The 14,257-nt window shown below is 31.7% G+C and overlaps 1 protein-coding gene across 1 annotated transcript; it reads right to left on the bottom strand.

The window, feature by feature from the left end:
• Window positions 1-12,497: 12,497 nt before the first annotated feature.
• LOC123217719 (probable pectinesterase/pectinesterase inhibitor 6) lies at window positions 12,498-13,313 on the bottom strand. Its single transcript, XM_044638826.1, has 2 exons — window positions 13,304-13,313; window positions 12,498-13,186 (listed from the first exon to the last, which is right to left on the bottom strand). The coding sequence occupies exons 1-2, from the start codon at window positions 13,311-13,313 to the stop codon at window positions 12,498-12,500; spliced, it is 699 nt and encodes a 232-aa protein (XP_044494761.1).
• Between the last annotated feature and the right edge of the window lie 944 nt (window positions 13,314-14,257).

The following is a 14,257-nucleotide window of genomic DNA, read 5'->3' as shown; positions in this document are numbered from 1 at the left end:
GTATCCTTTGCATGAAAAAGGAAATTCTTTTTTTTATACATTCATCCGAAAAAGAAGCATACACAATCATATGGTATGGGACATATGCTTATATGTGGCTTCTCAAAAGTGAATGTCATGTTTTGAAGTTGACATACCTATGAACGGGTGTCAATACGCATATAAGTTGTGACTAGAACGACACACTAGTGTATATACATAAAGAGGGACATGGGGGTACGAGGTAGAGACACATCCATGTATCTAGTAAGAAATAGATAAGATCGTTTTACCTTTAGGCTATGTGTAAGGATGGGAAGAGTAAAGAAAGAATTTACAAAGACAAGAGTAGTTAGTTAGATGTAGGAAAGTGCCCAACTATGTGTAAGATGAACAAACCTCGATTAAGTCAAATTCAAGTAAAAAATTAGGAAAATTAAGAAAAATGGTATACATGTAGATAGCCACCAACTATATGTGTAAATGGCACGACATGTGAAAGAATTAAGGTTATATGAGAGATAGATACCTATGAGATACATCATGTACTAGGTGTTAAGGTGCATTAGCCACCTAGTTTTGTTCAGTTCAAGTCTACATGGTAAGCGATGTGGCCTTTTAATTAGTTACATGATCAACGAGATGCATCACATATGTACCTATGGTAGGAGTCATCTAAGGATAGTTTTTAGCTAATAGTCTCGTAGCTAACATCTATGATAAATGAAAGACTATGACCAAATTTCTCATATGACTAGGGTATCATAATTAGGTAGTCTAATAGGTTGTATGACATGTGTACAAGGCACGATAGTGAGTAAATACATAAGGTATCATTTGCTTTCACTAGGGAGTCAGATATGTTGGGCCTTAGTAATCTTTGTGGATATCCTATGTTAGACTATCAAAGTATTGAGTTATGACCACACCAAGATTCACTAGTGAGACGCCAAGTTTTCCAGTTTTATGGTTTGTGTAAAATGTCAAATGATCACTAACGTACTGAGTGTTTTTTGTTCATGCATTAATTTTCTATGGTTTAACAATTAGAGTTGAGTCACAAGGCATGTGAGAGAGCTAACAGTCTAGTCAAGTTATTGCATGAGGGCGAGGGGTAAAATCAACATTCTTGGATTTTATGATATTGATGTATTTTGTTATTTTTATTGAAATTACCTGGATGTTGATACAGTTATACAATTAAAGTCATAGTATGTTGACTTTAAAAATGTATGTATTCTCACTCCGAACTTCAATTGCTTCATATGGATATATTTGTATTACTTTAAAAGGGCCTAATCATCATGAGTTTAGCTTTCATGAGAAGAGACAGTCAAAAATTAAATAGGAGAACAAAATCGCCTTCTTGGAATTCTTTTTTCACTATGTATTTGTCATGCCATGTTTTTGTTCTTTCCTTGTATATGTTTATGTTTTCATATCCATCTAGGCTTTCATCTAGTTTGTTTAACTATGGCATTCTTTTCTCTTTGGCTTTCTTAGCATCGAAGTTTAGAAATCTAGTGGCCTAATATGCTCTATGTTCTAGCTTGACTAGTAGGTGACAAGATTTCCCATTTACAAATATGTATAGTGATGTTCCAATTAGTGTCTTATATGTGGCATCATAGGCCCAAAGTGCATCATCCAGTCGTATACTCTAGCCTTTTTAAGTGTTACTTACCATTTTCTCTAGTATGGACTTGATTTCTTAGTTTGAGATATCTATTTGGTCATTGGTTTGTAAGTGGTAAGGTGTTATGATTTAATGAGTCACATTGTACTTTTTTATGATTTTGCTATTAGGTAGTTGGAGAAATGCAATCCTTCATCATTTATGAGTGTTATTGGTGTGCTAAAATGAGTAAAGATATTTTTTTTTTTAAGAATCTGACTATTACCTTAACATTATTGGTTGGAGTTGTCATTACCTCTACTCACTTTGATACATAGTCAACTATGACCAAGATATAATAGTTTTTGTGTGACATGGGAATGATCCTATGAAATCAATCCTCATACATTGAATAACTCAACCTCTAGTATAATGCTCAAGGGAATTTTGTCTTTTCTTGATATGTTTCCAGTTCTTTGATATCGATTGCATTTACTTACAAACTTTCATGCATCTTGAAACATTGTGGTCCAATATAATCTGTATTACAACACCTTTATTACTAAAATGCTATGGTTTCTAACAAGTGGCAATAAGTTAAAATGTTATCTACTTCATCATATAGCACACATTGTCATATTAGTCCATCATAACACTATTTGTACAATAGGGGTTCTTCCAAAAAATAATTCCTTCAATCATGTAGAAATTTTTTTTTCTTTAGTAGAAATTGAGATTCAACAGTAATATTTCACACACTAAGTAGTTCACTATATCTGCATGCTGTGGTATGGTTCATTTGGATATTGCCAATAGCTACTAATTAGGGAACTCTTCATTAATCGATAATTCTTTGTCCATTCCCCCATACTCATTTTTTTTATATGTGACTAGTGATCAGCCACTACCTTTTCGACTGTCTTTTTATCTTGTACTTCTAATCGAACTCCTATAAAAGTAGGATCCATCATATCAGTCTTGGCTTGGCAATATTTTTATTGAGTAAATACGTAAGTGCTACATTATCTGTATACACAATTACTTTAGAGCCTACTAAATATAACTAAAATTTGTCAAATGTAAATACTGTTGCTAGTATTTCTTTTTTCGTACTGGCATAGTTTATCTATGTTCCGTCCAATGTCATTAAAATCAAAAGTTGCATATTTGGCTATTAGGTTAGATAAGGGTTTAGCTTTTTTTAGAAGTCTTTTTTGAATCTTCGATAAATTCCTGCATGTCCTAGGAAGCTTCTAACTCCCTTGACATTGGTAAGTGGCAGTAACTTCTCAATTACTTCTACTATGCACAATCCACCTTTATCCCTTGTTCGGATACCATATGTCCTAATACAATCTTTCCTCCTACCATGAAGTGACATTTTTTCCAATTGAGTACAAGTTTCACTTCTTCAAATCTTTGAAACACCTTAAAAGATTGGCCAAACAACTATCAAAACTACTAATGTAGACTGAAAAGTCATCCATGAAAACTTCTATTATACATTCAATGAAGTCTTAGAATATGACCATCATGCATCATTGAAAGGTAGTTAACAAAAGGCATTCTTTTATAAACAAAAGTTCTATATGGACAAGTGAGCATAGTTTTTTCCTAATCATTTGGATGGATTAGGATATAGAAAAATCATGAATATCAATTTATGTAGCAGAAATACTAGTAGTTAGCTAATCTTTCCAATACTTGATTTTTGAATGATAAAGAGAAATAGTCCTTTCTGGCGGTATTCTTTTGTTTCCTATAGTCAATGCACATTCGCCATCTTATTTCATTGTTTTCATTCTTCACCGTTATCATCCTACCTTTCTTTAGCACTACATGTACTGGACTTACCTAATTGCTATTAAAAATAGGATATATGACCCCCAACATCTAATAGCTTTATGACTTCCTTCCTAAAAACTTTTTTCATGTTGGGGTTAAGCTTTCGTTGATTTTCTATAGAGGTGTAACACCCCTCCCTAGATACATACCCCTACCTAGAATATATATATGAAGAGACATGATACCTCAAATCATCCCAATGACGTATGCAACAACAAAATAAATGCATGGTGTTTATTGTTAATAAAAGCCACAATTCCAAAAAAAGCATTAATAACTTCAATAAATAATTTAATCCAAATCAAGTGTATAGAAACCAAGTTTATAAACTCAAGTGCATAGCATCCCAATTTATAGAAGTCAATACATACATAAAACAAAACAAAATTCTAAATATACAAGTGACAAAAATACCCCTCACCTCATGCAACATCTCAAACTAACTTGTTGGCGTCATTGTGACTCCATTACTCAGCAATCTTACTTACAAAATCACAAAGAAACACGATGAATGAAACACACTCAGTAAATAGGTGACCTATCAATCCCGTGCAAATAATAAATAAACAATAACATAAGTCAAATCACTTTGTGTTCTATCTAGTTGTGGTATTTCAGATGTTACACTAGCATCTCAGATACCCATCCAAATATCTCGACACTCTATGCCCAAAACTCAATATATGTGTCATCCTTGATAACTAGTACAAGATGATGTATATCGGTGTCTTTGATTTCTAATGAAAGCACATGACATCCCGATGTCATATATATGGTGTATCTTATACATATGTCGATCAATTTTTGGGCTAAAGTTACACAGACGGTCATGATCACTCTTAGAGCTAGTAATTTTCAACACGATCTATTAATTCGATACAAAAAATATTGAGTTATGATTGAGTTTTTTTGACATAAAATTTATTTCGGGTCAATCCGATATAAAATGAAATCAAATTGGATAATGTTAGGGTTCACATAAAAGTAACTCGACATAACCTAAATCGATTCGAATATTTTGAAGAAATATTACTTTAATATAATTTGTTAGGGATAAATTATAAAAATGTTAAAAGACAATATCAATAACTGTTAAAATCTTTATGTATTGTATATAGTTGTATCTTTATATAATTATAATTACTTTTATTATTGTTCATTTTTATTTAAATATTTTTATTTTATCATTAAGTAGTAAGAATTTGATTTGGCTCGTCAGAGTATAAACGTTTTCTAAAGTTTTTACTCTTATAATTATATGTTATATTTTTATAGTAAGAATTTGGAATATTTATAGAGTGCATATAATTGTATTTTTTATAATTATAATTATTCATATTATTTTTATTTTTATTTAAATATTTTATTTTATTACTAAATAGTATAAATTTAATTTGTTTAGTTAGATTATTGACGTGTTTGAAAAGTCTTAGTATATAAATTTTTAGACCATTTGTTAATAAGATAAAATATTATGTTATATGTTTTATTAATAATATGTCAGGGTAATTTAGTGAAGAAATTAAAATGATAAAAACCATTTGGAAAGTGAAAATAATAGATAATTTTAGACAATTTAGATTGGATTGGTTCAACTTGAATATTAAAAGGTTGGGTTAGGGTTAAAAATTTTTGATATGATTCTAATTCAGATCGAGATAACGTTGAAGGTCTCTAAGATGAAACCTGAGCTGACACAATATTAGCACAAACTGTCAGGTCTAATCACGCTGCGCTTAGCTCAATGATATCACACTACATATAGTTTGGTGAAAGTCATACCACACATAGCCTAGTGACAAGTTACACTGCATATAGCTTGGTGACGAGTTATACTACATATAACTCAGTGACGAGTCCACGTTGCACATGGTGGTGAGAATGAGGTAATACATTATTTCAATTTTTAACTTAGAATAGCTCTAATGTAGGTCCATGTTGTCATCCACATAGTCGGGCATGCCCATAATAATTTTCATCTCATACTGACTCCATTAAGACCTTATCCTTTATTCATCTCTTATAAATCCCTTATAGGGGTATATTAGTCATTATTATTATTGTATCTAAACCTTGCTAATCTTATAAACCTTTCTTTCTGTTTTCCCTAATTATACATAGGGTATGTCTTTCCTACACAGCTAATATGAATCTTATGTATACGACTACATAATTAGCTAACACGGGCATGTAATCTAGGGTTACATACACAGTCGTGTGTCATATACCACACAGACATGTATCCATCCCCAAATTAACACACCCGTGGCCTAACCTAACACAGGAACTATTTTCCCCTAAATATATATATGGTCGTGTGTCTATCAACACACGAGCATGTAACATCAATTTTCATAGCCTATTAAGTAATTCCTTACATTTTTTGACTACCTAACTTAAGCGTCACATATCCAAGTCATTCTTAAACACTAACATATCAAGTCTAAACAAAAGTTAACTCACTCTATATTAAAAATCTTGCACAAAGTCTATAAATTACACAACTAATTCTTATGTTTGCTATACATTGAAACCAATTAGTATCCAAGCATTAATAAAAAATATTTGTGCATTAAAATCAATTAACAACATATTACTTTTCTAGTTTAACTCATCACAGACCCTAATCTAAGCATAATACACATAAACTCATTGAATTCTCATTTGTGCCAACAATCACACCAAAATCAATGTAGCAATTTAATCGGTTCGATATCTATAGTACACTTAACAGATGTATATAACCTATCAAATATCATTTTAGAAATCTCCATGACCAAATTAGACAAAAGCATGATAGAAAGCCATACTACTTACCTTACTTTTGTTGTCCCGAACAACTTTTCTCGTGGCAAAGAACGATCCTTAACAATCCTCATGATCTCTAGCCTCCAAAAGCTCTTCTTCAAGACCTCTTTGTTTTGTTAGAAAAATATAGTAGAAAGTGTTAGTCAAATGCGTTGGAGTTCTTTTTATTCTCACTGTTGTTTGCAATACATGGTTTTGTAACTTACGATACACGGGTGTGTATGTCATTACTCAATAATGGCATTTCTAAAATCACCATAAAATTGATCCTTATCCAAAATTCAAATGCATTGACCATACACGGGCATGTACACCAATATACATGGGCGTATATGACATCCATGCTTAACCAATTCCCCAACACTACATGGGAAAAGAATATTTTGCCTTGTCATAACATATACGAGCATGTGGCTTGCCTACATGGCCATGCAACTCCAGACTTACATCAATAATATTACTCAAACATAGTTAATCACAAACAGAAGTTAAAAAATGAAAATAACCTTGGGTATAATTGTAGGTATTACAAAAGGGTTTGTGATCATCCATCTTGTGAATATGGTGCATGCATATGAAATGACTGATGCCTTCCAGATCATGAATATTGTATCCGATTATTTTCCTATACTCCTGTAATAGTCATACTAGTTTGTTTTCCTACTCATCATTCAAGTCAACATTCATAATAATAGAATTAGTAGAATATAAACTAAGGTACCAATACGTGAGCTTGGCTAGTAATGGTTTTAGTTCTACCTAAGGTGCATCCTTTACTAGTAGTTGTGATGTCCAAGTTTGGCTATATTTGATTGATGTTCGTAAATTTAAGGCGAGATGTTGATCTGGTCACTTCCATAGCTTCTAAGTAGTGCACATATATGTCAATTTTGATGTCCTCATGAGTTATAGAGTCATTATGGATTAAGCAGGATTCAAGTGCATCTTCTAGGAAATTTTCCTTGAATATTTCATCCACATATTTTCCAATGACATCTATCCTGCAACAAGAATTAACAGTAAAAGGTTGTGTGGTTAATTTAAATACATTGAATTATACCTTCTTTTGCCCAATCTCAAATGCTAGGTTCCCATTCTTCACATGTATAATAGCACCAATGGTTGCTAAGAATGATCGTCCAAGAATTATGGGAATACGAGTGTCTTCCAGCATTTCTAAGGTTATAAAATCAATTGGAATATAGAATTTTCCCACTCGTAAAGGAAAGTTTTCTAGTTTTACGCTTGGATACTTGATAAATTTGTTAACTAATTATAAAGTGACTATTGAGGGTTTAAGTTCTCACATATCCAACCTTTTACATATTTATTGTAGCAGAAGACTTGCACCTAAGTTTACTGTTTAGCCTTGTTCCATTTAAACTCAAACTAGATTGTAAATCATAAACTGTATTTTTGTTCAATTTTCCAAATCAAACTTGGTCAAACCATTTTTCAACCACATTATAATCTAAAGTAAAACTATATTTTAGTTGAGATCAAATCCCTCATTGATTTCGAACCGATCTTCGATTGACCTTTTTATATTTAAATTGATCTTATATTGTATTTTATTCAAACTTGACCAAGATAGAATCCAACTTAATAACAAACACTTATTTTGACTTTGACTGACCATTTTGCCCGAAAATATATAACTATGAATAATAATTACATATAATATTTAACATTATGATTATAATTATTATCTATACAAAAAAAAAAAAAGGGGTTATCTAACTATGGCCAGCCCAGGTTTCAAATTTCAAAAAAGGTTGAAAGAGAAAAAAATCAATCATCTTGATTTTGCCTCGTGGTTTTTAGTAAGGTGGATGAGGTTAATTTGATCAAGGAGGCCTTGGAGACATTCCATGTTAATTTGATCAAGGAGGCCTTGGAGACATTCTAAGCTTCGGATGGGCTGTCTCATGGGATGGTGGTTCGTTATAGTATGCTTGTTTCAGATTTGGGCTGCCATTTTGTGATGTTGATGTGTTAGCCTTTGTGTGTTGGGCTGCCGGTTTGTAATATTGATGCGTTAGCCTTTGTATTTTTTTGGCTGGTGGTGTTCGTTGTTGTTGCTCCTGCCAAATCTTGTGGGCTTCTGCTGGTGTCTTGCTTTCCCTTGGACTATTTCCTTGGGCCGCTGAGTTTTTATATCCATTAGGAAAGGGCAAGTTTGGGGCTGGCTTTGTTGCGCTGCTGGGTGAGCCTTTTTGGTTTTTTAGGCTGGAACCCTAAGAGAAACCTGTTTTAAGTTGTGGAATTTTCTTTTCTTTTATTTTTTGGTAAGTAAAGTTGGGGAATTTGTAGTGGAATTTGTATAGGTCTATGTATAGTTTTTTGGTGCTTCCCCTTAAACTCTATCATGATATTCCTTTATTCATAACTTAAGAGTTTGTCTTATGGTACAATTTTTTGTTATGTTATTTTTTTTTGTTTAGCTCTTTGAGATTGGTCTTATGTGTTGTTATCTTGACATTTCTTATAAGTCAAAATTAGCGTTAAATTTTGCTTGATCAATAATAACTATGTGCAACGCCTCTTTTTAGAAGTTTTCGTTCGAAATAAAATGTTACTATACTTGACTATATAAAACATGTTTACTTACACATGAGATATAACATTATGATTATAATTATTATCTATAAAAGATTTTATCATTTTAATTAAATGATGTTAACATCAATAAACCCACAAACCATGTCTAAAGGCTAGACGTTTAACATATGTAAGATCTGAACTATCTTATTAATAGTTGCTAATCTAACAAACAAAATATTGTTTAAACAAAAGGGTTCGTTGAAATGAATAGACTTGTAGAATTAAATTTAAATAGAATTAAAGTCTTTTTAATTCCACTTAATTACTAGTTCAGTACTGACTATCATCCACTTTATTCACACAAATGAATGTTTCCTGACAAAACTTATGCTTCTAAAAACAAAAGAAAATAAAAATAGACAAAATAACCCCCATTTTCCCTTCCAATTATAAATAATACAACACAACTAATTCTATAATCCTACTAATTGCATCAAATATTTTTTATCTCACATCTTCACTTAGTTCAAACTTTTGTCTATTAATAATGATGTGAATGCTAACTAGCTATGGTTTCACTTTCGATATTCGAAACCATAAATTATTTGCATTTTTCTTGTCGTGAAATATAATGGTATGTGACTCACTCAGAAGCATTAGCCCAAGCACATGCCATTCCCCAAATTAAATGAGTTACTAAGAATACTTGTATTATATATAAAGGTTTGTGCTTAACTTTTTCAATTCAACATAGAGCCATATTGATTATGGAATGTGTAAGAATTGTAAGGTTGGTTAATTATAGAATTAGGTGGTGATGGAATTGTATGCAATATTTGTTTCTTGAATAATATGAATGTGCATATATTCTCTAAGTAAATATGTTATTGTATCATCTATCAGGATATCCCATTTTTTGTATAAATTGAATATAATATTAATTCTATAAATGCATCATCCACTAGTTTTGTTAATTGAATTGTATTTTTAGTACCCTTTTTAAACTTTCCAAGTTAGTCTATGTTTCACACGGTTGCTTATTAACCATTAAATATTTTAACAATGGATGGTTCCATAATTAGGGATGTCCAACAAATAAGAAATATTACACCCAGTCCCACGTTTTGCAAAATTACTGATAAACTGCATCTTAAAAAATCTTCAAGTTTCAAAAAGAATCCAAGCCATTGATTTTAAAGAAAAAAACTGAGAATTTTGGAATATAAAATATCAAAATCTGAATTTTGTAAGCAATTTAGAATAAATTTTATATTCAAATTGATCCAAAATAGGTAAATCTAACAAATCTTAACTAAATTATATTTAAGTCATCGAACATGATTGAACCAAGGTTAAACTAGGTAAAATATGTCAAGTTGTAATTCAATTGCCAACTTAAACCGATCTAGCCATCATGTAAATATCAGTATGAATACAAGTTATTCTAGAATTTTAATTAAATTATATTAACATTATTAAAATGTCCAACCGATTTAATCAATCAAAAAAAAAAAACATGTCTAAAAAGTATTTAAGAGTTGAATTATTGACACAAATAAAATCCAATAACAAATAAAAAGGATAAAAGAAAAATTATCTGTCTTAGCAATTATTTGTCTAAAATATATATGTTTTGAATGATAAAATTTTGATTTTGAGAAATTGGCAAATCAAAGAAGATAGGTATAGCCGCGTTGTTTGAGTGATTTGTAGAGGACTACAAGTAACTTGTAGAGTAGAGGAATCGGATTTAGTTTCCCCAAAAGGCAAAAGAGTCGGTGTATGAAGGTTTTTATATATATATATTATAATATGATGCTCAAGTGAGAATACCAAAATTCACAAAATTACTGTTTTGAATAACTTCACATGAAGACTTTAAAAATGTAGATACAATTATTGTAAATAAGAGAAAATTTTTTAATGATAGATGTGCAATTTGTAAGCTAATATTAATAATAATAAAGATTACATGCATATATAGCTATTGGGAGCCAAAAAGAGAAAGCTTTAAATAAGGAAAATTATATTAAATATCCATTTTATCTTTTTATTAAGCGAAAATGTCCGTTTTTTCTATTTCTAAGTAAAAATGTCCATTTTTCTTATTCCTAAACAAAAATGTCTTAATTTTTTTTAAATACCAAAATTACCCTTTATCACATCTATATAAACTCTCTCGTTCTTACTCTTATTATATACACTTCTTATATCACTTAAACAGTCACTCTCACTCTCATTTTTATTTAATATCAATTACTACGGGTTCGTTCGAAAGAAAGAAATTCGTATTTCTGAATTTCGAATCGAAAAAAATCAATTCATGAAAACTACATTGAAAATAATATGTTAAGAATAAATAAATATATTGAAATAGCTTAAAATGTCAAATATCAAATTTTCCGACAAAAAATCATTATTTTAGCGTTGACAGATCTAACCTATTTTTTGGCCAAAAATCGTCATTTCAACCTTTAATTTCAACACAAATCAAATCTACACATCTAAAAATACAAAACCCTCAAGAAATTCAAGCAAAACAACCAAGAATCAAAACATTTTATACATTATTCAAAATAGAAACTCTAAATATTTAAACTTCAAAATCTCCTTCAAATCTCAATAATCTTAACAATAAATTGATTCAAACAAGAAGTGGGATAATGTAGTATCTTTATTTGTCATTTTCGGTTGCCGAAAAATACAAAAAGTCAACAGAATAGACGAAAACTCGTTGCACCCATGGGAGATTCAAATTTTCTCTGATTTTAAACAGTAAATCCATGAGAAACGTGGAGTTTATATATAAGGGCAGTTTGGTTATTTCTCAAATTGAGGATATTTTTGCTTAAACCTTAGAGTTTTGGGCAATTTTGCTTAACACCTTCTAGTTTTGGACATTTATTATAATTTCCCTTAAAATAAAATCATTGCTCTCTTTAAGTCTGCAGATGGGTTTGTATTGGATATAGTTAGTGTTAATATTTTTAAGGTTAACGATTGGTAGCAAATTAACCCAAAGGGAGTCACCATCATACACAGTTAACAAAATTGAATTGTTTGACATGAGCCATGTGGCTTGGCATAAGAATATGATGACCGAGGCTGACTTGTACTGGCTATCCGGACTATGTTTTCCAACTGTAACTGAGGTACCGGACAGAGCCAACCCAGTAGAATTTGACCGGCGGCAGAGCTGTTGGTAAATTAAGGTGGTGTTGTCTATAGGTAAATGAAACTTAAACTTGTCACCCCATGTACTCCTATATCATCAACTCTTGCTTTTTCTGTTTATCACCGCCGAAGGTGGAGGTGGTGGTGGTTGGTGTGTAAGGGGCTACTGTGATGAAGGTTTCAGAAGAGAGTAGAAGAAGAGTCCTTCAAGCCACTTAATCACCGATAAATTAAAACTATAATCTCTATTAATTATTGTATCAAGTGATGATCGGTAATTAATTAGAAGAAGAGATGGAGTACTTTAGAATGATAGATCCAATTGATTTGGTTAAGATAATAATTAAGCCTACTTTGTTTGATTCTAATCCAAAGTAATTAAAACTGTTTTAGATTATCTTACAAATGAACTCATTTTTCATATTAAGTCTTTCCTTTTCTAGCAATTACTTTTTACAATCAAATGATGTAATAATATATATTATTGAACACATATATGCTAGCTAAATATTTGGCTTTATAATTTTTTTATTCACAACCCACCCTCAAACGGCACTCCGGTGGCTGGAATCCACGAATTCCCACTTAAAAAATTATCCACTGTGAACTTTGATGCCTCTGTTGAGTTTTGAATCACATGATATCCTGGCCATTTTACCCTTCCGTTGGTATTTGCCCCACTTCCCGTATTCAAATACTCTCCATCATAGAGAGTGTTCAGAGCAAAACTACCATTCCACGGCAACCAACCGGCGGGATGAATCAATTCATCGATCGTACATTTCATAACCACAGTTCTTGAATACTTTTTCCACGGCCGCCCCAAATAGCTTTCAATCGATGTTACGCCTATCATATTGGTAGCAGCAGTAATACGAGAATTGTGGATAATTATTCCTGTATTGTCTTCCAACGATTCTCTTCCATGTGCCGTAATTGTGTTCTTTTGGTAGCTCAATGGCTTCCAAATGTAAATGTTACAGTTTTGAAACACCACTTCTGCATAACCAAAGATAAAGTCTACAGTTCCATAAATGTCACAGTTACGGTAGAATTGAGCTCCCCTGTAGACATATAATGTGTCTTGGTAGCCTTTAAAGCTACAGTTGTAGAAGACTGATCTATCAGAATTTGATCGGAGAGCCACTGACTGATTATTCTCGGGCCCTGTCGTGTTCTCAAATGTCATGTCCCGAGCTATGAATCCATATCCAGAGACACCTGGGAGAATTTGGTTGTGAAGAAAAGCTTGGTTGAGGTTTAGGTCAACCAAGGATTAGTGGAATACTCTAAGGGAGGAAGCTTGGAGGAGTGGACGTAGGTCGGGTTGAGCTGAACCACTATACATCGCGTGTTTGATTTTCTCTTCCCTTAAACTCATACTTTATGTTATTGTATTTTGATTGTACTGATTATTTGGAATATTTTAGTTATTCTCATAAATTAGATTAAAAATACACAACATTCATTGTTTTGAATAAATTGCTTTAATTCTCAAATTTGGTAAAGATTGTTTTAAAATTGCCTAATTCACCCTCCCTCTTAGGCCATTCGATCCTATACAAGAAACGAATGAAAACGATAACATATTATAATCAGAAACTGTCTACTGTAACAATCACACAAACAATATAGTTATAGTAACAAGTACAAAGACAACATTTATATTAAAATTAACAAGTACAATTAACAAGTGCAGTTATCTTCCATCTTTTTTTTTTCTTCCTAAACTTAATGGTATAAAACTAGATATTAGAATAGGACTCTTGCAATTTTGTCTCGTATGTCTAGGTTTGTGACATTGGCTACAAATAAGTTGTTCAACAATCTCTCCTTGCGAAGGATGTCTATTTTTATTTGTTGGATGGCCCGCATGACAACGATGCACGAATTGAGGGTAGATAACACTTGCCTCCTCTGGATGGATCCACTCTGATTGATCTCTTAATGGATTGACTGTCTCCGTGTATAATGTACGATAAAAAGCAGTGTTATAGTATGGATGCACCTATTGAATGCAGGTGGTGAGCTTTATATATCCGGCAACAACAATAACATGCATACAGGGAATTTGTGATAATTGAAATTTTCTACAAGTACATGTTCACTCTGTCAGGTCGACTAAGGCATCATATTGGCCACTACCAAGCATCTAGTATCGTTCATATATTATAGGATGCACCTCTAAGTTTGAAGACTTTCAAATACGTTTGGCGATCTTATCTTCAACCTAAGGTGTTACTGGGTTGGTACAAGTATTTACAAATCATATAAATACAAACAGATATGACG

The sequence above is a fragment of the Mangifera indica genome, chromosome 5 (assembly GCF_011075055.1).
Source record: "Mangifera indica cultivar Alphonso chromosome 5, CATAS_Mindica_2.1, whole genome shotgun sequence".
Classification (NCBI taxonomy): domain Eukaryota; kingdom Viridiplantae; phylum Streptophyta; class Magnoliopsida; order Sapindales; family Anacardiaceae; genus Mangifera; species Mangifera indica.
The sequence above is the reverse complement of the archived record's forward strand: the minus strand, read 5'-3'. Positions and strand labels throughout refer to the sequence as shown.